This window comes from Hydractinia symbiolongicarpus, chromosome 5, assembly GCF_029227915.1.
Source record: "Hydractinia symbiolongicarpus strain clone_291-10 chromosome 5, HSymV2.1, whole genome shotgun sequence".
Lineage (NCBI taxonomy): Eukaryota > Metazoa > Cnidaria > Hydrozoa > Anthoathecata > Hydractiniidae > Hydractinia > Hydractinia symbiolongicarpus.
In genome coordinates, this window is record NC_079879.1 from 13,751,550 (window position 1) to 13,778,714 (window position 27,165).

General features: G+C 31.6%; 2 protein-coding genes across 2 annotated transcripts in view; one reads left to right on the plus strand and one right to left on the minus strand.

Annotated features, from left to right (window-relative positions):
* Positions 1–1,210: 1,210 nt before the first annotated feature.
* The window catches only part of LOC130644916 (dynein axonemal heavy chain 6-like), a 50,027-nt gene continuing 24,072 nt past the window's right edge, over positions 1,211–27,165 (plus strand). The window contains exons 1-16 of the mRNA XM_057450703.1: positions 1,211–1,505; positions 1,580–1,703; positions 2,668–3,024; positions 4,685–4,776; positions 5,885–6,169; positions 6,400–6,519; positions 6,713–6,886; positions 7,227–7,445; positions 7,525–7,811; positions 7,914–8,140; positions 8,262–8,692; positions 8,772–8,893; positions 8,986–9,157; positions 9,668–9,891; positions 10,175–11,276; positions 11,571–11,647. Of these exons, the coding sequence (XP_057306686.1) occupies positions 1,497–1,505; positions 1,580–1,703; positions 2,668–3,024; positions 4,685–4,776; positions 5,885–6,169; positions 6,400–6,519; positions 6,713–6,886; positions 7,227–7,445; positions 7,525–7,811; positions 7,914–8,140; positions 8,262–8,692; positions 8,772–8,893; positions 8,986–9,157; positions 9,668–9,891; positions 10,175–11,276; positions 11,571–11,647 (4,022 nt within the window). The 5' untranslated portion in view covers positions 1,211–1,496. The remainder of the gene's footprint in view (positions 1,506–1,579; positions 1,704–2,667; positions 3,025–4,684; positions 4,777–5,884; positions 6,170–6,399; positions 6,520–6,712; positions 6,887–7,226; positions 7,446–7,524; positions 7,812–7,913; positions 8,141–8,261; positions 8,693–8,771; positions 8,894–8,985; positions 9,158–9,667; positions 9,892–10,174; positions 11,277–11,570; positions 11,648–27,165) is intronic.
* Positions 16,946–19,493, minus strand: LOC130644917 (uncharacterized). Its single transcript, XM_057450704.1, has 7 exons — positions 19,428–19,493; positions 19,072–19,328; positions 18,954–18,996; positions 18,834–18,878; positions 18,707–18,748; positions 18,420–18,609; positions 16,946–17,690 (listed from the first exon to the last, which is right to left on the minus strand). Exons 1-7 carry the CDS (start codon positions 19,480–19,482, stop codon positions 17,156–17,158), a joined length of 1,167 nt encoding a protein of 388 aa, XP_057306687.1. The 5' UTR covers positions 19,483–19,493; the 3' UTR covers positions 16,946–17,155.

Sequence of the window (27,165 nt, forward strand, 5' to 3'; positions counted from 1 at the left end):
GTTACCAGAAATAAATCTTACAACAGCACAATATCTCATATATATTGCACATAAATGACACAAATGGTCCCTATTTATTTGGTATATACTTAGTTTATCTGATATTAATACTTGGCTTGCTTTTAAATCAGTTTTATGTAAGAAGGAATTTCAAACTCTTCTAACCTAACCAGATTTTTTTTCACATTTTCATAGAAGCTTGTACAAATATGACACATAAAGCCAGTCAAGATAACTGTGACTTCAAATTCTTTTTAGAGATTTCTTCTTAAAGCTACCCTAACGCTTAGTTAAATAACAAGCAATTGTAGTTCTATGCAGAAATTGCCATAGTATATATTCAAAATATTATTGCATGATATTGCATGGTCACAAAGTTTTTAAATTCTTGTGAGAAGTGCAAGCTTACGTTAAAAGGCACCAATCCAATGTGTTTTTAGTGCCAGCACCAGAACAAGTGACATTTCACAAGTTAAAAGGGGAGATTTGTAATTTTAACGAAGGCAATGACAAGCATAGAAAAAAAAACCCTACTTTCACTGAAACAGTTACAGGAGAAATTCTAAGGAATGATTAGATAAAGAAGATGGACATGAGTGCTTTTAGAAAGATTACTAGTTAGAGGAACTAGGATATTTGTAACAATTATGAAATAAGGTTGAGTTTTCTTTAATTTGTCCAATCGCTTATCACCCTATTCTGTCATATTATAAAGTTCATACATTAGTTCGCCATATTTTCAGCATTATAAAAAAAGTAATATCAGCATAAATTGCAACACTGAAAAAATGTCTTTAAAAAGTTTGTTTATAAGAATTAAGAAGATAATAGACCTAAGCATAAAACCATGGATGACACGTTGAAAGGATGCACAACTTTATTACAGTAGCTTGGCAAGAAGGACTGTGTCTAAGACCACATCAGAAATGGACGTGCTTAACTTTATTAGATAAAATCTTTTTAAGAATTATACTAAAACGTTTATAGCAGAGTAAGGAACAGTGAGAAACAGAAATCTATAGTTTTTTTCCTGATGTAAATGAACTAGTCAACACACTAAATAACTGTGTTTTGAGATTTTCTTTCTGTGCTCTTGCCATAATTAAAGCAGAGAAAGTTTTTTTTTCTAATCAAGAACAAAGGTTATAAAAATTGTGGACTTTGTAACATTCTATGCTTCATTAAACTTAATTATGATGTACTAATTTAAAAGAAATCACTTTTTTAAACAGACTTTTATTGCTTTGTTTTGCAGAAAGGGATTGGGTGAGATCTTGTTTACGGCCAATCCAATATTTCAAGATACAATTCTTCAAGTGTGCTCGATTTGTCAATCAACATGTGAATTATCTTCGCAGTGTGAATCACTCGTTAATTTTTCTGTCAATCAGACATATACTCTAAAAGAATTTTGTGAAGCACAATCAAAAGAATGTGCGAATGTTAAAGAAGTATTACTAAAACATCGGGAAACCATTGCGGATATTGTTTTCAACATGTGTGAGGTAAGCATAGCATTTTTGATGAAACGTAAGGAAATTTAAATATTTGCTAATATATATGTTTTGATATACTGTAGCAATATTTCACAAGTTGTGTTAACAAAATTGACTGTGACATGAAGGAGATGGAAAGAAACGAATTATTGCAAGAAGGCGGGCAAAAACAGCAAAAGCAATATAAAAACTTTCAAGTAATTAAAGGTATGACTAACCAACGTTTCATACACATGCAGATTTTTTTAAAATCATTAGTATCTTTCTTGCAAATGAGGTTCAGTAATAGATTTTTCATGCTTTTTACATATGCATGCTTTTTCAACGAAGCAAAAACTGACTGCTCTATCACATTTTTGCATAATTCACATTTTTATATATATATGCTGTAACCTGAACATATCTTTTAAGGGACGTAAAACTTCAGGATTTTTTTTTTAATTTTATTAAAAACCTTAAAAATATTTCTAAAAAATTACCATAAAATAAGGAATAAATATTATTTCCATTATAAAGCCGCAATGTCAGGTTATTAAGTACAACAGGTACAAGCTTGTTGCTGCTAAAGCAAACCAATAACTGAAAAAAAAAAATGTATTTCGCTTCGCCTCGCAATGTTTCTTTATTTGAATTAAGCAGCAATAAGGTTTTAATAAAGTTTAATTGGGTATCAAAGATGTAAATCATTCTTTAAGAAAACAAACCGAAAATTTTGATATATTCTTTTGTCAACTAATTTTTTGGTACTTCTGTGCTTTTCTGAATTTTTGCCAATGTTTTTACACATCGCATATAAAAAGTGTATTAGACTAGTTTCATCTTCTTTGCTGTTGGACATTTTATTTTTTACATATTCTGCATTTTTTATATTTCCTATGGCTTCAAGACACCACAATATTTATCTTTACAACTAAAGTCTGTCTTCAGGCAATGATAAAAATAAACAAAAATTAATAATAATATATTTCTTGATATTTAGTCATAATGATGAAATAAGCCTTCCTCAAAGTAAAATATTTATAAATAATTTATCACCATTTTGCGCATTTTTGTGTACACAATTCTGTGCATTTGTAAAGTAAACAAAAAAATGGTTCAAGTTTCTGAAACTGTTATAAATTTTAACAATGGACCAGCAACACTAACCTTATATTCCTCTCATTGTGTTTAGACAAATACAATATCATAGAGAGGCTACCACCTAAGCAACCAAGTGTGCTTCATGGAAAAAAGAAAGGTTCATTTAAATATATCCGTGATGTTCATTTAAAAGCAGTTTATAAAAGACTGCAGTCCTTTATTCGGATGATAGATTTTGTGGTATTAAACATGTTGAGAAAGTTAGTTCTGGCAGCTGTAAATGTGTTACATGTGCAAGTGTCTGCTGCATTTAATATGGAAAAGCAGCCAAATTTATATAATTCATGTGGATGGAAATATTACAACTCAAAGGATGTAATGTCAGTTGTGGGTGTTCATGGTAATACCACAAAACCTCTTTTTGAAGTTGAACTGGTTTTAAAATCAGGTAATTTACAATTCACGTAATTCACAAGCCTGCACTAACTGATTACAAGGGCGTTGAGAGGCATTGCTCTGTCAACAGCAAGCCTATGCAATAGTTTTGACAATGTCAATATTCTTCGGTAATGCTCAAAATAAAATGTTACTATCTATATTATAATACCCATATACGTCTGTCCGTCTGTCACACAAAATGGTAGATTAGCTGCGCAAGTAGCGAGACGCACGCAATGCGGTATAAAAAGGACGGGCGAACCCATGGATTTTTCCACGGACTAACGACTAGTATGGATTATTACATAATTAAAAAAAAACTTCAGATGCAAGAAATTGAGAACGCTTATGTATATTCATCCATCAATCAACGCCTTCTACCTATGCAACTATAAGTGTGCCAAACAAAACAATGTAATGAAACTTTATTTTAGACTTCATAGAACCCTGTTATCCCAGAGGAATAGTTTGTTCGTATCGAGATATGAACGTTCAAAATCTGAAAAAATAATGGGAATTCGAACAATTTCCAGCATAAATTAGAGCAAAAAGTTGAAGATGGACTTTTAACATGTAAAATTTACTTCAATGAAATGTTACTGGTGTGTTGTGAAAGGACGCAAACCTTAAAATATTTGGTTGTTAAACATGCAAAGTTTTGTACTGCTGGTTAAAAACTTTTTCCTTGATTTGTTTTTTGTTTACATTCAACCATGTTTAAATTTTAGAATTGAACGTCTCCATGATTTTTTAACTGGCATTGCTGGCAAAAAAACAACCAGGTTGTGCAACAATCGAGCGTCTTTTAACTAACCAGACTGCTTGATTAGATTATTATTATCACTTTTTGTGCATTGCTAGAACAAATCAATACTAACACGTGTCAAAAATTGGAAAATGACCTTAACAGTACCAGTAATGACCATCACTTGTAGCAAGTAAAATAGTGTTAGTTTACAATTCTATTTAAGCGTTGGGCCTGATTTTTTAAAGCAATAATTTTCCTCCTGGCTTCGCAATAAACCTTAGTCATCACTAATGCTCTTGTAGCACATTGGTGGGAGCTGGTTGCCTGAGTTGCTTGTGCAAATACTTTCAGTACGTCAAAGTGCATCTCCATATCGAAAGTTTCTGTAAAACTAAATGCAAGTAGAACCACCTGTTAACAGGAGATATGAATTGTGTGTAACAATAGAGGGTCTTTTCTGCTTCTCTAAAATCTATTTAAGTTTATGAAAATCATTGGGTGTATAATAATTGATTCGCAGCAATGGGAATGTTATATCAGCATGTGCCTTGTTACTTTTAGTTAACAAAAACCATCAGTTCAAATCCTGAATGATAAGATAACAGTTTAAACTAATTATAAACACGAAACAAAAAATGTTGGTATAATTGTGTCATGAAGCATTTTAGAGGGTCCAAATTCACTGTAAGTTTTGTTAAGTGTTACCAAACAAGTATTTGGTCTCTTGAGGGACTATTTGCTTGTGGCGAGGTTAGATAAAAATCATAACAAGAGAATATTTTGTCTTCATTTATAATTTTATTTCCCAATGAAGTTAAAGATATGCAATTTCCTACTTGTATATTTCAAGGGAACCGTTTCAAAAAAACACTGTTAAACCTAAAAGATTCTTTAATGTCTTCAAGTTTAATTTTTTTTCTAGAAAATGATGTTGAAGAATCAAAAGTTACATTTGCTGACAATTTAGACAGCAAAGGACAATTTTCATATAGTGAAATAAATCCATCATTGCAGGTAAATTATTTTTTTATCAGATTTTTTTGTTTGTTCCACATTAGCTTGTTGGATTCAGGATGTTAATTTTGTCAGGAATGTCAAGAGAGTTTAGAATTGTCAGGTATTTACAATATATTCTCGAAACGTCAGAAAAATGACATGTCAGGAAAGTTTCATAGATTTTAAGTTTAAATAGTCAATTAGAACTTTCTTTTTTTTTAAATTTTGGCAAGGATTAAATTTCGGATCTGTTCTCAAAGAATTTTTTGGGGTCTGTTATGTCAATATGCTTGTAATTAATTCACATTCAGTGTAATCAAAGTTTTAATAAGTTCGAATTTGAAATTTTGTTCTGCAAAATATTGCTGGAGGTCGAAGTGCTGAGTTTGTAAGGTCTGCAATAAACAATATAGTATTTTTTCATCAAAGTTAATAAAAGAAAAAAAAGAGCTAGTTTTTTTCTTTCAATTGGCTATGTTTTCTTTCATTTACAATTGGCGTATTAAAAACTGTTCTGTCAGCAGTTCATTATTTTGAACAGGTGCTATAAGTTAAATGTGCAGCTCAATGTTTAGTTACAGCGTTACAACTTAGATACATTAGTTAAACTTATGGGGTTGGACCAGAGATGGAGTGTTTGTTTTAAAAATCATTGTCAAATCACTGTATTTAGATAAAACTGGATAATCAGTCATCACTTTTTACAGACCCTTTAGATTAACTATATTAATATCACTAATAGCCATAAAAATTTACGCAGACTCAAATTTACAAGTTAATAAACCTGACATTATTGTTTCTGTCTGAAAAATGTTTTTAGAATTAAATATAAAATTATTGTCAATGCTTTTTGAAATTTCTTTTTTTTTTGCTTATTTACACAGCTGACATATTTATCATGTCTTTGCCCAAAAGTACCAAGCCAATCAGAATGCACATAAAAACCTGTACTGCGTGCTTGTCAAACCCAAAAGGTTAACAATGAGGCATATTAAGTTCAGTGGATTATCTTTAATGTAGTGATCACCATCACAGGATTGGTCTATTTACTACTTTATAGGGCATATGGTATTGTACGACAAAATCTCTTCCAGTCAGAGCTTCCATTTTTAAAATTTTCTTTTAGGAATTTGAATCAGAGCTTACATTTTTAATACATGAATTGGAATCAACTGTATGTGTATTTGAAAGCTTAACTGATCATCAGAAACTTCAAAAGTTTGTCTATAAACCTAATAACCACCATACTTTACATATTGACGAAAGGGAAAAGGAATTCAGTAAAAAAGTATCTCAAAGATGGCCTGATCAAGACTTGATTTTCGCAAAAGATCCTCTTTACCAGAGACAAGTAACAGAATTAATGAGTATTATCAAGATTGGAATGGATAAAGTTCAAAATTATGTCAAGGTCTGTTTTAGTATAAAAATTTATTTTTCCAATGATAGTTATGGCCAATGATAATGGCTTAAGTTTTAATTTGGTTTAGTTGATGTAATAATTTGTTTATTAGTTTATTGTAATTATATCGGACAAAAATACATTATCTTTTTCACTCTGTATTTTAAACGCATACAAGTTTTTATCATGCTCAATGTAATTTATGTTATCACAATTTTTTTACACATTGTTTAAAATAGGAATTTGACATCTTCTGTGACATGGTGGCTACTTCAAATTTAAATGATGTACGTAACTCATTTAAAGTAGAGTGGACAACAGAGCAGTTTTATGCGATATTGAATCAATATAACGAACAGGTTAGTTAGTTACCAGTATTGTAAGGACGAAAGTGCAAAAAATATTGGCATTTTGTCTAGCTATAATTTCAATAAAAGTGGATATTGATGGTAAAATAATTATTATGACGATTAGGATATTGTCCATGACAGTAACAAATAACAAATGATTAAAATGCGATTTATTGATTTTGTTTGAAATTTATTAATTTAGATTGTTAGTATGGAAAATATGTCAATTTCGGAAAGAAGAACGTTATTCCTGGTCAAAACAGGTGCCTTTAAAAAGGCTTGTTTACCATTTCCTGAAAGAATTATCAGCATTGTTAATGAACATCTTCCAAAAGTTGCAAATAGAAAGAATGAAGCCTTACTAAATATTATAAAAGTAGGTCATTTTAAGGTTTCTTTTTAATTTAATTATATAAATAAATATTTTTGCAAAATAGTTTTTTGTCTTGTAAATGTTGTTCTATAAGTAGTCCTGCTTAAAATTAAAATAAAACAAAACATCTAATTATACAGGTTAAGATTACAAAGAAAAAAATTAGGCTTTATTTACATACGAGTTGTTCACCGATAGAAAACTAGGGTTTTCCCTCAATAATACATTTGTCGTCCTTGTACACTTTTTTCTGCATTGTTATTTCCCTGCATCATTGTTTGAATGTTAGCATTTTTTGTTAGCTTATCGAAGCAAATGTTTATAGCTTCTTAAATACATGCAGGATGGTGAACGAAAGCTTTCGGCACCAATGAAATCAGTCGAAGAGTTTGTTGAGCATGTATCATATTTATCAAAGTTATCAGAAGACATTCCTAAATTGGAAAAGGAATTTAACATCATTTCACGCTTGTTTATCATTGCTTTTAACTACAATGCAGATTTTAGTGCTGAAGAAAGAGCGTTATATCAAACATTGGCACCAAGTTTTCAACAACTAAAGGTTTAGTTGTTATTTCCATAATCTTTTTAAATTGTTGTCGTTGTGTACTTGTGGCATATCTGACATAGATTTTTTTTAGAGTTTGGTCTTGTATTGCGAGGCTATGAAGGATGAAAATGTTCGCAAGTTTACCAAAAACTTAGATGATATTGTAGAAAACTTAAAAAAGCAGTTACATGGTCTAGTTATTCAAATTCAAAATCCATCGTTATTAGATGAAGATATTTCCTCTTCAAATGCAATTGAAACCATCCAGTTTTTAAAAGACGACCTTGAGGAGTTATCAGAAAGTATCAAACGTTTTGCTGCTTACGAAACATGTTTATCCAATGCAATGTCTGCTAGTAAAAAACGAGCTGCCTACGTGTGCGTACTTTCACATTTTTTTATAATATTTACCATAAAAGTAACACTAATCCTTCTTTAAAATATGGTAGACATGATTTCATGCTGAATTTGATCTTTTAGATCTACATATATCTCAATTAAACCAGTTTCCAAAGTTGCTGATTTACAGAATGAAATATCAATTGCAGAAAAAGATTTAATGTTGCGGAAATTGTTATGGGAGTCTATTGAGGAATGGAACACATTACATCATAAATGGTGTGCTACAGCATTTTCTTTACTTGATGTCAACAGTTTACAAAAAGAAGTTACAAGATTTGTACAAGCTGTCTATCTGTTAGAAAAAGGTTTGTCGATTTATTCATATCTGTATAGTTTGTTTTTTATTTTATTTTACTTAAGAAATGCTATTACTTATATTCTCTCTTAAAAAAAGTATTTTATCAATTTTCTTTTATATTTATATAGGCCTGGCGGCGAACTCATTGGTTTCAAATTTGAAGAATGACATTATGATTTTCCAAAAAGGAATGCCTATTATAAGTAGCTTGAGAAATCCGACATTAAAGGAAAGGCACTGGGTAAAAATCAACAGCTCCATTGGATTTGTTATCAAAGATGAAGACCACATTACTTTAGGTCAAGTGTTGAACTTGGAAGTGTACGAACATGAAGAACTAATCTCTGAGATCTCAATGCAAGCTAGTAACGAAGCTACTTTGGAACAAATGTTAAACAAAGTAAAAGATTATTGGAAAAGTGCAGATTTGGAATTACTTGCACATACCAACAGAGATGTGGCCATACTGACTGGTATAGACGACATCTTAACTTCATTGGATGACAGTATGGTGACACTTGCAAATATCAGAGGGTCAAGATTTTGTTTGTCATTACTGGTATGAGAACAATTTATTGTTATTAATCCAGACCTTTTTAAACACTTAAAATAAGATTTTGTTTTTATTTATATGATAGCCTCAGATAATTGAATGGGATCAGAAATTAAATTTATTCTTGAGAACATTTGAAGAATGGATTTTAGTTCAACGTAACTGGCTATATCTTGAGTCAGTTTTTGCTGCAGCTGACATTCAAAGGTACTACATTTACTTTTCACCTCACAGTACATGTTTTTAAAAGTAGTAAAACTAGGTCTGTCAATGGGTGTATTTCACCGTTTTTATTTTAGACAACTTCCTAATGAGGCAAAACTATTTTCACAAGTTGATAAAAATTGGCGTGACATAATGAGGCGTACAATTGATCGTCCAAATGCTTTAGCAGCAGCAACTTCTGCTGGTTTACTAGATGTATTGCAAGCATGTAATTCAAACTTAGAGAAGATACACAGATCATTAGAGGTAAATTATGTCTCTGTAACAGCACAGAAAAATACAACTCAGGATTGAAATTAGACAGTATTTAGAAATTTGATTGTGATTAGGAATGACCAATTTTTACTTGGTAAACAGGTCGAGCAATTTCCTTTTTAATAGAATAGAATTTAGAAAACACTTAGAGGGTCATATCGTATGATATAATCACACTAAGAAATCTAGAACAATTAGAAAAGGAAGAGAATAAAAATCCACAAAATACAGATAAAATATAAAAATGTTTTGTGTCTGTTGATAACATTTTACATTTCTGGGAAAATTGTGGATGATGCATGAAAGAATTTCCCACTCCCTGAAGAGAAATGACTGAAGTGAAAGTAAACTCGCGTAAATTAGACCCCAACCAGTTACTACCCTGTATCTCACCTGCAATTTTGTAGTCGTTCAAGGTTTACTATGCTAATATTTTTAATACAATTTTTATTACCAACTTAAATTTTTTTGTTTTAACGATACATTATCACTATCACCTAGGAGTACTTGGACACGAAAAGACTTGTGTTTTCAAGATTTTACTTTCTCAGTAATGACGAGCTTCTAGATATTCTTGCTAACAGCAAGGATGTAACAGCTGTGCAACCATATTTGTTGAAATGCTTTGGTAACATCAAGAAATTAAATTTTGATGTAAAACAGAAAGCACCATTTCCAATTGCTGGTATGACATCTAATGAAGGAGAATATGTAGATCTTCCTGAGTAAGTTAATTTTTTTTTAATATCTTAATATAAAATCAGCTATAATTTAATTAAAAAACCGCCTTCTTAAGTAACAGTCTTACCTGTTTACTTGAACTTTAACACAATAATTCGTACTAGTAATGCGATATTTATGAAGGAGTTCATTTTTAAGAGTTTAGAACTTTTTCAGGTGAAACTAGGAAATTTTTACAAATTAGGAAGTTAAAATAAAAAAAAAAAACATTTAGGTAAAGTTATGATTAACTAAATTTTCCATGGTGTAATAATTTTAACTTTTTAGTTCACTAAAGGCTCGTGGACAAGTTGAACAATGGCTTGTGAGTGTGGAGAATGTCATGTTCGATACTGTCAAATCCCAACTCAAAAAATCAATTCCTGAATTTGATCATGAAAACTTCATGGAATGGGTGCTTGAAAATTACGGTCAAATAGCTTTAATTACTTTGCAATTAGTATTTTCATCAGATGTTAACAAAGCACTGCAATGTGATGCAGTTGCACCTAAGTTAAGAGAGGTAGCTGGCCAAGTCATGGTAAAGTTAGATAATATGGCAGAATGTGTCAAGAAGACTCTACCAGAAAACCAAAGAAATCTTGCAGTGGCACTTATTATTAATTTAGTGCATGATCGAGATATCATCAACAATCTGGTTAGCTTTAGTGTTGATTCTTCTGATGACTTCCAGTGGATTAAGCAGTTGAGATATCGTTGGGATGAACAAGCAAATGATTGTTTTGTTGAGCAGTCTATATCTTCTATGTTGTATGGTTACGAATACTTAGGTTGCTCTCCACGACTTGTAATCACTCCTCTTACGGATAGGTGTTATTTAACCTTAACCAGCGCACTCCACTTTCACTTGGGTGGGGCACCATCAGGCCCAGCAGGAACTGGTAAATCTGAAACTGTGAAAGATTTGGCAAAAGCAATGGGAAAACAATGTATTGTATTTAACTGTTCAGAAGGAATAGATTTCCGAATGATTGGTAGATTTTTATCTGGAATTTCCCAGTCTGGTTCTTGGTGCTGTTTTGATGAGTTTAATCGAATTGATTGCGAAGTATTATCTGTTGTTGCACAGCAGCTCCACAACATTAAATCAGCTAAGATGGCTGCTTCCATACGATTTATGTTTGAAGGACGAGACATCAAGTTAAATCCAACCTCGGGTGTTTTTATTACAATGAACCCTGGTTATACAGGTAGAGTGGAATTGCCTGATAACTTGAAGTCAATGTTTCGTCCAGTTTCAATGGTCACACCTGATAATACAACAATTGCTGAAATTATCTTATTTTCAAATGGATTTTCCACGGCAGAAGTATTATCACGAAAGTTGATTAATATTTATGAACTAGCAAAAAATCAGCTGTCAGAACAAGTAAGCTTACTTATTGCTCAAGCGTGACCCACAAATTAAATAAGTACACAGGATGTCAATATGATACATAAGATTTATACCCCTTCTTCCGTTCCGATTTCAATTTTTATAGATTAAGACTAACTTATATCAGCTACGTGAGTGCTAGCAGAGTTGTTGTTATAACTAAGTTGTAGGAACAAATATCAAATACTTATACTACCAATTTCAAAGTTTGCAACGTTTTTAAATGACTTAACAAATACCCCTTTTTCTTATGGTTTGTGTAAAGACTTTATTATATCTTCATTGCAGCATCATTATGATTTTGGTTTGAGAGCAATAAAAGCTGTTTTGACCATGGCTGGAGAACATAACAGAAAATCAATGCAGTATGAATACAAATTATTTTATTATCACTTTTTTTATCCTTATGTGTACATAATTGGTCGTTAGGAAACAACTTTCTGTATAAGAAGGTGTTTTCTGAAGACTTTTTAAGGTGCACAATGATATAATTCGGATCAGGGTTCACGAAAGATACATACATCTTTTTTATGATTTAGTATATCCTCTTGATTGTCACGATCTCTGGGGCTTTTCCGTAAAGACAATCCTATTCCTTTCAACCGATATCATTTATTTTACCAGTGTACAATTCTTAATATCAACTTAATAGGTATTATACAGAACGAGAACATCTCTAGTTCATCATGATGAACTGATGATTGTTGTTGTTGTTGTTGTTGTTGTTGTTGTTGTTGTTGTTGTTGTTGCTCCTTACATGTGCCGCTATTTTGCAGAAAATGCCGAACTTCTTGACGAATTTCTGTGTATAAGAACTTTGTAACCGATGAAACAAATGCCATAACAAACAACTGGAAAAGTTGAAGCTCTCTTTGTTCCTATATGTAACATCTCAATGTTACTGCTAAATAGAAAAAAGTATTTGCACCACACATCTCATAAACTCAAGCTTAATTTCAAATAATTTCTTTAGCTTTATTGTAACTATTTATGAATGTTTCAGTATTGGTAACTCACCTGGACTAATTAGCAATAGGTATACCATTAAATGCGGCGTATCCATTTTTCTTTTCAAACATGGATTAACTCTTTTTTCTTGTTATTTATATAGTTGTGCACGTCACTAAATATAGAAAAAGGAAGTATTTGTTTTATTATTATTTGTAAACAAAACTTTAAAAAGTAATCTTTGGTGCCTAATAGAAGAGGAGGTTGGAATAAACGGCTTGGATATTTCATTGTTGCTGTATAATTGTAGCGATGGTGGAAGTTGTTATTACTAGAAAACTCAAGAGTTTTTTTTCGCAGTGACAGTGGTACACAAACTGCTTGAAAACAACACGAGGTACTGTTGCATATAGTAATTAAATTTGCATATATTTTTGACTATTTCAAGTATAAATCGAAGTTATATTTTACAACAAAAAATCAAATTCATACCAGTTCAATTCGATGCAACAAAACACAAAATTTTCAGAAGGTTAATTTTTTTATCTTCGGGTTTTAACTGCTTGTTTTACAGAATACTGTTTTGATGATTTTTAATGTTAGTTTGAACACCGCGTGGATAATAAAAGCAGTAAAGATCATTCCATGTTTATATAGCTTATTTGTTGTTATTTGAGTATTGTTGAATTAGCGTTACACTTCCTGCACGCGTTTTGCTTTCAAGTAACATTTTCTAATTGGTCATCAAAACCTGGAGATATCTTAATCTGCAATAATGAAATAAATGCTTCTGGGTCATTTCACTAATGTTGCAATCCAATTATATATTTTTGTACGACAGAAAATTTTGCATTTCTTTTATTGTTCTCTAATCAAAAACCTTTAGCATGTTCTACACCTTCACACTATATCACAAGTGCATTTATTAAAAACTAACCTAAATTACATTTTTTTAAAAACAAAAGAAGATTCAAATCGTGTTATATTATAATTTTTCTAGTAAAACCTTTTTTTATATACTTTTAAGTTTTAATGTCTAATCTCAACACCTTTTTGGGGTTTTGGTTCTTTCTGGTAGCCTGATATTATGATAATTTAACATGCGGCATTGAGGTTGTATTACTGGTTAAGATAATTAACAGATTGATGTAGCGATGAATGTTACAACCATGACTGTTTTCATTCAATATTTTTTGATCTGTGTGGCATGTTTATTAGTCTTTTATGTTTCATTTTGAGTGTAGTGTTATAACTTGGCCTGAATGATGAACAAAATTATTGCAATAAGCAAAAAAATTTCAGTAAATTGGTGTTACATATCTTACGGTTGTTGCAGAGATCTTTCTTTCAACAATATATCTTAAATTTAAGTATGCACAATATAACTCTAAAATTCAAAATTGAATTTTTTTACCACTTTATTTGTCACCTTTGCTGCACTGCTTATTTTTAATCTGTTGCATGAAGTAAAATCTAGGTCTTCACATTTCAAGTTTTTACGTAAATCAAAAATTGTGAAAATGTACAATTAATATAAAGAATCACATCGATTTTTTCCGGCGTGTTTTAAAGCTGTAATAGCTAATAAATACAAAGATTTAAAACAGAACATTTCAGGCTTAGAAGTCACTAAGTCTGTAATTTGTATTGCACTTTACACGACTACTTAAAAAATGTGATTGTTAATACGTAGCAGTTTGAATATTGGCTTCCTTCTCGAGCTTCAAAAACTTCACTAATTGACTGCGACATGTCATGGATAAAACTTCATGGGGTGGAACTATCATGTTATTACCCTCTTTTTTATAATGATAACGAAACTCGTGGCCAAATAAGTCTTTTCAAAAAATATCATTTACTTTCGATAAGAGACCTCTCAGTCAATAAATCCTGTTGTGTATCTTTTTTCCACAGTCACATTCAACCCCATTACTGTCTCATTAAAAGATCGAAGCCTTTATTTTATATAGCTACATGCAACAAAATACAAATACTCTATATGCACTGTGTTATTTACATACATCTTAATTCTGTGATGTGTGTATCAAAAAATAATCTTGCATAAAAAGAAAAAAAATAATTACGTTAAAAATGTACGGAAGCAAATTATTTGATGATTAAGGTGTTTTAATTGTAACCAAACTTTGCAATTAAATTATACAGAAAAAATTTGGATCGGATTTTACATATCTTCTATTTTGAACACTGCACTGTATATTGTATGTTGAAGCTTGACACAGCAAAGTTAATATAAAAGGTGGTATGGTTAAATTTTAAATCTCATACCTTATTTTTTGGAAGTGACTTGATTTTTCCCCTACCAAAATTTCCCCCGTTTATTTTTATCCCGACTAGTACTTTTACCCGATTTTTTTATACCTAACTAAAAATTTACCCCGATTTTTTTATACCTAACTAAAAATTTACCCCGATTTTTTTCTTTTATTCTAAACTTTTTTTCTCATTGTTACCACCTTAATAAGGAAGATTAAAAAAAGGATCGGGACATAAATAAACATAATGGAAACAAAAAGAAACAACATTTTGTGTTTAAACAAACCTGAAACAATCATACAACTATAACATCAATAGTCCGTTTAAGATGCTGACTTTACAATTAGTGCAAAAAACGACATAATTGTTTTGGACTAGATTTTTGTACTTATTCTCGTAGTTGTTTTTGTATGAAAAACATAGATAGATAAATAAAAAAAATTGATTCAAATTCTCTTGGGAGGTTATCTACAGGAATATCAAAAATTAGTCGGGGAAAGTGTCTTATTTGAAAAATTAGTCGGGGAAAAGTGACTTATTTTTCAAAAGTGACTTGATTTTTCCCTGACTAAATTTTAATCCGACGAAATTTTCCCCCGACTTTTTTTTTCCGATAAGATATCTGCTAAGCTGAAAAATAAAACAAGAAGAAAAACAATGATATTAATTGATATCAGCGGTAATGTTAATATTTCTATTGTTGGTTGATTTAAAATGATCAAAAATTTGAGAGTGGATGGCTTTTTTTACACAAAGTAAGTTTTCTTGTTTTTGTTTCCTTTTTGGTTTAATACAATTAACTGTGGCGGCTTTATGCAAAAGGACGCTTTTTGGACGTTGTCTCTTAAATTACGTTAAAAATTAAAAGAACGCTGTATTGCTAATGTTATTATTAACATTTATAATATTCATGCAGCTTTACAAAGACGTCCAAACTCCAAATGCTTTAAAAATGTTCATGATCTTGAAGACAACACAAGAGATCACCAACATTACGACGAAAGATTTCATCAACATTACGACAGCGATTTATGCATTTACAACTACAATCTTGTTGGAAATAAAACCACACCCCCTCTTTTATTCATCCAGTATCCGTTTGTGTTACTTTGACCCAACACCCAAATTTTTTTATGACTAATGGCTAATATTTCGGTTAAGCAGTAAACATATAGAATATCAAAAAACTGTAAAAGTTTTGTTTTCATTTTATCTTAGCTGACCATCAGGACGAATACACACGACTAAGTGCAATGCGGGAGTACCACAGGCTAATGACACTAAATTAATAAGTTAATAATTTGATAAAAAAAGTTATTCAGACCACGGTTATACCTTAAAATTAATTTTCACGAAAGGATTAGCGCATTTTGTGAAAATGAGTTCTCGCGAAAACATTTATTTATTAAAAACCTTAATTCACTTAAGGTACATTTCCTTTAACCAATTCTTTTCAGTTCCATGTACGTGCTAAAAAACGTCAGACCAAATGGAACTGTCATATTTTTTTACATTCGTATAGTACACCGCCGTGTCTCAACCCTAGATTTCGACCTGTCCAGGAAGTAACGCCTCTTCTAATTTATCTCTGACGATAGCATCTTGGTTTGATTAGACAAAGTAACAGTCTACCAAAAAGTCGTATTATCTCCAATACCTCGTTTAACTTCGGCTTATAATATTAATTTCACCGGAACCTTTTTTTACCTATAAAAAAGCTACCACAAAATTTTCAGCAATCTAATTAAAACATGATCAAAAATGGCGCAATACCTCAACATAAAGCTGGGATGTCAGGAGTTTTAAACTGCTGACTCCGAAAATATTGAAGAAGTTGAAGCATTTCTATAAAGTGGGGAACATAGCTCAATGGACTTTCATAAAATTCGCTACAAAGTTAAGAAATGTCAAGACCAATTCCAATATGTTTCTCATAAAAAAGCACGTTAGAAATATAATGTAACTTTACACTTTATATCTGCTGGCGTGTTCCGTCATGTGATAGGATGCTTCTCACGTAGAAGGTTATGTTCTTTACACTATAAAAGTGTTTCTTGTATTCGTTACCCTTAAGAGTTAAGGTTGTAATGTTTTAGCCAAGAAAAAATATTTTTAATCTCTTTTTTGTTAAAGTTTTGTGTAATATGTTTGTGTATGCACGTCCATGTCTTATATGACGTACACGTTTTTTGTAAGCAAGATCTTATGAGCAACACGTGGTTAAATTCTTTCAGAAAACGGTACAACTTGCAGCCAGCCTAGATAAATGAAAAAAGAAGATTGACAAACAACAGTCTTTTTTTGGTCTTTAAGTCGCAAGTTTGTACCACAACAAAAATAATTAAAAATGAAGTTTGATTTCGATTGGCATACAAACACGTGCATTTGGTTTTCCCAAACATAGAAAGTCAGCAAGAGACAAGCAAGCAACAGTTGAGCATGTAAAACACGAAAACTTAACAACATTGAGCCTCCACCCAAATTTTGTGTTTCATATAAAAATGTGTATGTAAGCAACAAAAAATAAAGTCTATTGCTAGAATTACAAAAGAGTGAAAGTAATTTCTTATACTACAAAATATTCTTAAATAATGCTTCAACATTAAGATATTGTTATTACTATTCTTTATTACTTTATTAGCCAGATAGTTTCACGTGGTATATTTTGGCGGACGCGTCGCATATTTATGTGGTATTTCGAGTATCTTGTATATATGAGTGTCATCCGTTTCTGCATACATGCTTTCTCCTTGCGTCATCTCAACGTTGCTTTTTGTTGCAGATTCACTGTCATATTCTTGCTGAAATTCCACATCCAATCCGTTATCTAGTTCCCTCACCTTGCTTTGAGGTGGTTTATCCTTGTATTGTGGTGCATCACATCTTGACGGTAATTCATACACACAATTTTCTTGTGCATTAGTCGGACTGCTTGGTGTTGTGCATCCTTCATTTTCAATTCCATTTGGGTAACCAAAGTTTAAGGCTTTATATGGACTAACTGGGATGTTATTAACATCTAAAGGTGTATAAAAAGTAGTTTTCCCTCCAAAACGCTGATTTTTTTCTCTTCGCTTTTGCTGTATTATGTGTCTTGCCTGTTGTTGTTGTTGTTGTTGTTGCTGCTGTTGATGCTGTTGTATTTTTCTCTGCTTTTTTTGTCTTTCGAAGTCTTGTTGTTCTTTTCTAAAACGATTTATCATAGATATTAATGATCAAACTGAGCACATTCCATCCACATGTAATTTCATTACAATGATTTCCTTGCAGCCTCATTGATTAAAAGTTAATGCCTTAAATATTAATGCATTTCCTCTAATAAGTACAAGGCCCTCCACTGTAAGTATTACCCTAAAAATGCTGTTTAACACCTCTATCTAATTAGCGCCCTGTTATTAATCAGCTTACTTACGAAAATGTTAGTTATTGAAAATTAATAACTTTCCAGCACTAACTAATTAGCATAGGTTCAGGAAAATGCAGAATTTGCTATCTAGACAATTTTTCCCCTAAAACGTTTTGATGAAAGATCACTAACTGCAGCTCCATCTTTTTCTTTATTCCTTTATTATTAACCATTAGATGACGGGTCACCTAAATAACCAGGCAGAAACAGCCATTATTTCAAAAAGTACCCCGCACGTGTTAGAAAAAAGATGAATTGGGCTACCCAACTACACCAAATATTTTTTTAACCATTAAATGCAGCTCAATTTTTGGAAAGCTGATTATTTTTTGACCAAAGATAAGGGTCATTGTTTTATTCCACACCGATCGTCTTCTACATACTAACAACAAGTTAACTAGCTTCGTTCTGTATTGAATACTACTACAAGCTTCGTTCTGGAATGAATACTACTACAAGTTAACTAGCTTCGTTCTGTAATGAATACTACTAGCAAATAATACACTTACTTTTTTCTTCGTCGATACTGCATTCCAATTGTACCAGTCAAAACTATTGCCAGCAAAATCAATATGGCAGTGAACGTCGCAACTATAACAGTTTTCATCGAATCCTTCTGAGATGTGTGTTGTGTTAACTTCCCTGTCATGTTTGCTGGATTCATATATTTAGTAGAAGTTTGTAATGTTGGAAAATAGCCTGAACAACAAATAAAGTAATTCGAACAAGACTTTGATTAGGTATCGTAAAAGTAACAATTGTTAGAAGTAATCCCAAAAAGGTGCAGATGCAGTACCTTTTGTGTATTGTAAAAATTTCTTTGATGCTGGACCATGACCTAAATTGTAAATAAATTATGCACCAGCAAAGAATGATTTTGAACGTATCAAACCAAATAATTTAGTTCAGACGAATGGAATTACCTCTATTCGTGTACTGTATGGATATCTTTAATGTTGTATTCTGATCTAAAAGAAAATATATTTATTAAAAATAAACAATACGATTAATAACAATAATAAGTTACAATGAAGGAAATTTACCCAACATGAGGTCATTGCAGAGATCTTTGTCGCAGCAATATGCCTACAAAAGAGAGGATATGTAGAAGTCAAGCTGTCTTGTGGTTTTAGCTTTAATTGAATTATCAATGATGTATACCTCGCATGAGAGTAAATGGGCTGTACTTTGTAGTTTGTGATTCTTTTTCACTCGTTCCCAGTGCTTCTTACATTGTTCTGCACATTTTCCAGTCAGTTTAATACAGTCCCATATCTCAAAACTGGACCTCCTACCAATCGTTTCAAATGTCCCCTTTGCTACACTACACACATGTTCGTTAGATGAGCATTCCTTTTCAATCTGTTGTTGAGACTGAGATTCAAATTTAAAGCTTCGCAAACACTTTAGGCTTTCACCTAAATAAAAAAATAGAAAAAAATGTGTTTACTTTGTAATATTAATTAAACAATATACCTTTAAAAGTTGCGAAAGACAGAAAAGATACAAAAATATACCTGATCTGAGAGCAAAAATAATTATCAATATAACGAAACGCATCGAGACATGCATGTTAGCTCTGATATGTTTTAAATTGTGGAAGTTAGCTCTAATTTACTCACTTGATGGTCGTTAAATCTAGCGTGCATGACTAATTACACATTAATTAATTGCACTGCTATAGATGGTCATAAATGCTTGAACGTCGTGAAAATTAGTAATATGTGGAGAGAATTTTTCACTACTAATACTTTTTGTTTCTGGTGTATTTATAAAAAAGGTTGATTTTACTTACACAATTCTAAATCTTTAAAAAATGAATTAAAAAACACCATTTCAGTATAATCACATGTTTTAGAGTTAAATTTTTGGCTGAAAACAGTGCGGAAGTGATGTATACGATCAGCACTTCTTAAGAGATAGTTAAAAAAACTACGTTTTGTTGATTTTTGACTTGACAGTTGTTTATAATGAAAACGGGTAACTTAAAGTTTATAAATAAACTGTTTTGTCAATATGTCGCATTATTATGCATGATTATCTAGAAAACATTTCCTTTTTAAATTTTCCTTTTTAATTTATCAACTGTGATATGTATGGCCTTCAATGTATTTTAACCTTGGGCGGGATACAGAGTACATTTTGCGTACCTTTTAGTTCTGTCTCTGAACTTTTACATACTTTACATTACATTCCATTATACGGTTGTAATTTTAATTTTATTTGGGACGTACTGGGGAATTTGCGCTAAATCTCTAAAGATTTATAACGCATTTTCTTTCATAATTGATCAAAAATGGTTATATTTATTAAGAAAAGTTTTTGCTATATTGTGTTTGGAGTTTTGAACCCACACAACCGAGGTGAATTCCGAAAAGCCCAGTCGAGTAGGACAGAAGTAAAATCAAACAACTCAACAAAATTTGACATTTTAGTGTTACGTCACTTTAAAAAAAAAATCAGCTGATCTTGCATTGTGAAAGAAAGAGCGTGGGTTCTAGCCTCACCTAGTGCGTTTGCCCATAGTAACCAAGCTCTGTAGGTCTTAGAAGAGCTTTAAAAACTCTAGAGCCGCCTTTGTGGTTCCTCCTGGAAACAATAAACAAGATATATATCCATCGACCAGTAAGGTTAACCACTAAAATATTACAACACTAATAATCAGTGCAAATTGATGTCGCAATTATAATTCAATGATTCAAATTAATCTTTCCCCATTGTGCATGATCATACGACCATAAAATCTTGGCCACATTACATGATTTTTCTGGGGATGAACACTTCTGCTATTTATATGAATATGCTAATAAATAGAGCTACTTTATTGCAGTAATCTTCTTCGTATTTCTTCTTAGCAAGATTTTGATGAATATTTCCTGCTTGTTATTATATGGTTATAAATTTTATGTAGATTTTCTTGGTGTCAAAAGTGGAATATATCTCCCTTTCTCTCCTAATGAGTTCAGTATAAAAGTTTTGATATTCTGCTGCTGACTTTAAGAAGATGTATTGCTCATGAGATATTCGAAACCTTACGAAACAAGAACGGCGTCTGCAACGGCGTTCTCCAAATTTCTGTATAAAAAAACATGCCATTAATTGATACGAGAAATAATGGCTACTTTCAAAACTGCCAGAAATGCGAAACTGACAAAGAAACTGACAAAAGCCGTTGAATATACAAGATTTGAAAAGTATTTTTATTCCCTTTCACTGTGTGCTTTTATCAGTAGTATTTTTATACGACATTTTTATATTGTCAAAAGATCTGACATTCCACTTGCAACTTCAAAATGCTTCTTTTCTGTTCCAATAAAAATTCTGTTTTAGGGTTTACCCTAATTCACTTATGCGCATTAAAATTATTTCCCGCCACATTTGATCCCGTTTTAATTTCATAAGGTATCTACTTATATGCGTACCGTGGTTCCAGTTGTTCTTTTAGCTTGATCTAGGATAATGAAACCAAATCTTAAAAGTATAAAAGTATTCCACAAAAAAACAGCGTTAGCTACTTATCTGAGAGAGTATGTTTTAACATCCGGATAAGAGAATGCTTCGTGTTGGTTGGAGACCAATTTTAAAACATTGGTGAATCCTCAAACAACTTTTTGCTTGAATATAATTTTTAAAATTATTTGTATTTCGGTATTTGTTTTATTACCCTTTATAATCGTTGCGTGATTTTTATAATAAAGATAAGTTACGTACTTAACCTAAGTAAAAAAATTGTATTATTATTTTTTTCTGAACAAAAACATCATCCATACTGAGAACGGTAGTACATCATATTACTGATACGACAACTGCCGAGAGTATGCTGATGTGTGTGTGTTTTTACTCATTATTCTGTTGTTGTTACACTCTAGCTGCAATGGATCGCTTGATAGTCGAGCATTATATTTTAGAATTAAACATTTTCCACATCTAGATTTTTTATCAACAAAATAGATATCAAAATGTAGAAGGCGTTTATACTATACTTTATACTGCGGAAGCTTGTAGAAGATTTTACCTGAATGTGAGGATTCTGATCACTTTTCAATACGTTGTTACGTACATGGACTTCCATTTTTGTCTATTATGGTATTCTCGTGTACTAAGTTGTTGACTCCAATGGCTGTTTGAGCAACTCGCTACGTGCGTTATTGTCAGGTAGAAAAAAATACGGGACCAAAATTTACGTGAGGCAAAACTTTTATTTAGAAAAGATATGTTATGGAAAAGACCACATGCGCCTAATTGTTTTTTCAAAGTTTATTATGCTGCGGTGAAAGGTAATTTTGTCACTACAAGGGAATTACTCCCGCTTCTATGTTTTCATTTTTGCATCTCATTAAGAAAAACCGTTATAAATATACATAGAGTAAAAATATCTGGATATTTTTCCTTGTTTGTTATAAAAACGCACAAATTTTAACTGAAGAAAATACTCGATATTTAATATTTGATAAATTAGCCTTTATTTCTTCTCCCGAAAACCCGTTTCTAAGTCATATGTTTTTTCGATGTAAACCCCTGTCTAGCTTCAAAAACGGAACAGCGTTTCATGGCGGTATTAAATGTTGTCAAAGCTTAGTTGTTTAGCACAAAAAAAAACCTTTTCTTATATAAACAGTAGACTATATCTTATGCCCCGGAGACTAGCTTTAAAACTTCTGTAATTTCCTGGAGAGTCCTGGAAATTGTTAATGAAAAAGTGGGAAATATCCATGATTTTTTGTTTAATATGTCTGGACAACTTTGTAAATATCCTAGATTTTATTGGAATTCAAGCTTTAAATTTAATTTTTATAATTAATACCTAATTAAAATCTACAGACCTATTTTTAACCGGAGTAACTTACGAAAGTTGTTATGTAATGATACAATCATGGATTATCCTATAGCAAATATAATCTTAGAAAGGTCGATTTTTAAACAAATCGTCATCAAATGTTACTATATGTTTTATTTATTTGCAGAGGTTCTTTTTATTCTTTTGTTCAAATATTGGGAAGCGGAAAGGCGTTATTAAAGCATCTCTATGCCTTTTGGGTCTTGTACTTCCAAAATATCTGTATGAATTTCAATAATAATTATTTTACACCATATGGTCCTGCTTGTGTACATTCAAGTATTTGTGCGCCTGTACACAAACCAACAAAGTGTTGTGAACATTAAAGAGTCATCTATTGGGACCAAATATAAAATCAATACGAGCTTTCGGTATTGAGTTTGTGGTAATTAATTTGATTATTTAAGTTTTTTTCGTGTGGGTAGTAATTTATGAGTATACCACTAATGATAATTACTTTCTTAAGGTCGCATTTTAATTGAATGTAAATTTTTACTGACTTTAAACAGCAATGATTTGTTTATCTAACGTACACCAATACCGCGTTACGCACTATTTTATTCACTTTGATTTCTGAGTAACTGACTTTTTCCTTTGTGTGTTGCCATTCCCTTCGTATATAATTCTAAAAATCCACAGTTAATTTATAGCCTGCTCGTTCTTCGCAATAAATCGAATTAATTGTTCCACAAAATCTTAAAGCACTTGCGCGAAGTCAAAACATCATCATTGAAATTTACTGTGAAATAAGGTTAAGGCCTCGATTCCATTTCAATGCATTTTTCTCTGTATCGCAAAAAGGTCATGAGTGTTTTGGTACTTTGACAAAATGAGAGATAACAAAAGCACCACATTACACTTCCTTATAATGATTTCTTATATGAATTATAATTACGGCATTTTTCGTTAAGTATGTTACGCTTTAAAACTTTAATACTGCAACCCATTGATCGTGAACAAACAAAGCCTTAAAATAAAGGTAAGTTCAAGAAACAGTTCTACAAGATGTGCGCAGAGTTAGCTATGTTGTATTTGCGCACATCGCCCTTAACAATTTAGCAAACCCTAGCTTGGGGACGATAATTTTTCTGGATTTTTTTTCATTGTCTTTGCGTCATTTTTGAAATAGTATGCTCAACTTTTTCCCAAATTGTGTTAAACTTCTACCTTATATTTTCATGTCATTTTACGTGGAGATAATTATCTTCGACTTTGTATAAATTCTGTGGTAAGCTGGGTGGTAGTTTTGGTGGTAGTTTCGGTGGTCGTGTAGCGTAGTGATATTCGTGTTCTTTCTCCAGTACCATGTATGGTTGATTCGAGCATTCATAATCATCGTTCGTATCTTCTTTTATGTTCACATGCGTTTGCTGGGTACTTTTCTGCACGATTTCGTGTCTTCTTGTCATAAGGTCAACATAATTGACCTCGTATTCGTATTCAACGCTAGGTGGTATAACTTCATATCCGCTAGAGATATCATCGACCATTATCGAAACCATTGTGTTTGGATCATCTTTATTCAATGTTTGATTTTTTATTTCTTCTATGGAGCGGCGTGGTATTATTTTAAAATAAGAACCTGCATTAACGTCGTTCAGGTTCAATGATGCATAATTATCTGTCTTTTTCTTAAAATAATAAGAAATAGATATCTCTTTAATTATGCTGTTCGATTTCGAGATGATTATTTTAAAAGTATAAATTTATTTGCGAAAGAATTTTTTCCGGAATTTGATTTTTTTTTGGGCCAAATATGCAAACATAAGTTTCGCAATCACTTTGGACCACTCAAAATAAGTTCTGCAAAAATTTTTATCCGCGAATAATTTGTACCTCAAGGTAGCCAAGGAAAACTCGATTTAAAAGTGGACATTAAAAACCTACTTGTAAAGTTGCATTTTAGGGACGGGAAATATATTTTTTAATTCACATCCCTACCTGTTTATCGTTATTCTCTCGTTGTGTCATTTGAATCTTTGGTTGGTGTTGGGTATCTTTTTGCACTTCATCTCCTGACCTACGGTAGAAACCTTGTAATAAAAAAATATCATTATCAAATTACAGAACACAATTTGTTTTCAAGTGATATTCTAGTTAAACATATCTAGTTCCACAAAAGATCACCTTCTTTTCTTCCGAACAAATACAACAGCTACACCAAGTAACAAAACGCATAAAATCACCAGTATGATAGCTGACACTGTGAATATGATTAATGTTTGTTTTGATTTGCTGCTCTTGTCACTTTTTGTATCATGTGTTGGCGATGACGCGACTTTTGTGAGATATTGAGATGCGGTGGTTATGGGAGCAATTGTCAGTTGGATATGTGTTGTTGGTGTTGTTGATATGTCTAGATGGGAAATTGCTTTTAAGTAAATTCTTGATAAAATTAGTGTGGCTTTGACCGTAGAAGTTCGGTTCTAATTTAAAGGTTGTATGTAGCACATTATTATGGCTGGATGACATATCATAGGTAGGCACAAATACGTAGGTGGCAGCAAATTGAGTATTTGGAGAAGCTTTATACAAACAGTCAAAAATCAATGTCGAAAAAAAAAGATTGAATTTCTTTTTATGTAGAAATTAATCGACACATTAAAGTTACTAAAAACGAACTTCTTTAATCCCAAGATATTGAAAAATTCTAAACTTTTGAAGGCCGTCTTTTATCGCGGCTGCAACCCTTTGTATAAGAAAACAAAAACCTACCCGGGGTTAAGTCATTGCACATGTCAGTACGACAACAAGATGTCTAAACAAATTTTATCGCACATGAATATTCATTTACAATATCTTTCAGAATGTTTTTTCAAACAAAAAGTAAAACCTACATTGCATTTTAACAGTTTTGAGTTATTGACTTTGAACATTGTTTCAATACTTCGCCATGATGTTTGACAGTGCGTTTTACAAGAAGAAACATATTCACACGACCAAATGTTCAAGTTATATATTTTGCCAAGCTCAGCAGTGAATGACAATGTTGATACAATACAAGAGTTGTATGAGGAGATGCATGTTTCTTCTCTTTGAAAATGATGAACACCATTCAGACGCAACTTCTTCAAGCATTTAAGGCTCGACCCTTCGTAAGAGAAAATGATGAATCTTTAATACATTTTGTAATTTTATTTTTATTTACTTAAAATGTTACTTTAGTAAGAACATGCTAGAAATTTAGTTCAGACTCATTTGAGGCTAGAAGGATAGAAATTCTATTTAAGTTATAATTTATTGGAAAACGATTATTGTTTAAATCATACAGAGAAGGCCGTAGCAAATAAATAATCTTCAACCATTAAATATTCATTTTCTCAGAAAAACTTTGACGGAAAATATAAGATGAATACATAGAATATTATGAATATTAAAGGAACTTCAATTTTGGTCAACGGCTGGGTACTTCCACTAGTTTATAATAACAATTACAGGAATAAAGGCATAGAAAGGCTAAAGCTGTGATAACATTAAGTCAAATTTCCTGGTTTTATAACTACTGGTTAAAAATATAAGCACTATTATACACATGGGTGCATGATACATTCTAGTTAGTTTTTCTATAACATATAATTTTGCTTATTACTTTTTATGGAAGTATCATAAATTTTTTTTACCTTTTTCAAAAACTGCAAGAAGTACAATAAGTATTACGTCTAACCTCATTGCTTCAGTCTTATATTTCCTCCACTAGCTTTTGCTGATTTAAATGTGTTTGTGTGGTCATTAGTGAAATTGTTAAGTATCTCATTAAACGTTGGTAAAGTCCCTCTTTCCAATTGTCGTACTGTGTATGCCAAACCTAATTATGTGTACCTTAAATTGATTGATTTTTGAAAATCTCGCGAATTTTATCTATATTTACGAAAATTTGTGAAAATTTCTGAAAATGTCAATTCGCGATAAAAAAATATTTGCGAAATTACTAAAAATGGCTTTTTCGCTAAATTTAACTTAGTGAAACTCTCAATAAATAGGTCTAAAATGAAATAATTTTTTTGCTAAAAAACTTTATATGAATCAAAAAAATACGGTGGCCGAGAAGTGCATAAAAATAATGTTTAAATGCGTAAAAATAATCTTTAAATACGTAAAGAAAATCTGACTCATCAGAAAACTTTGGGTGTTTTTCCTTGCAAGTAGCATGGGTAATAATGGTCGAATAATAACCCAAATGTTGTTGGGAAGTTCTTTTTAGATGCCATTAAAACATATTTTCCATAATTCCAAGAGTTGTGCGAACTGATTGTAGTACTGAGAATGGTGTTGTTGCCGCTGCGAAATCTTTTTTCCGAAGAAGTCATTTGGACGCACAGGCAGATGAAAAGTCCCACATCTATGAATCCTCGCATTCCAACCAGAGAATCGAGGCCTGGTGGTCCCAATTCCGGCGTGCAAAAGGGGATTACATGATC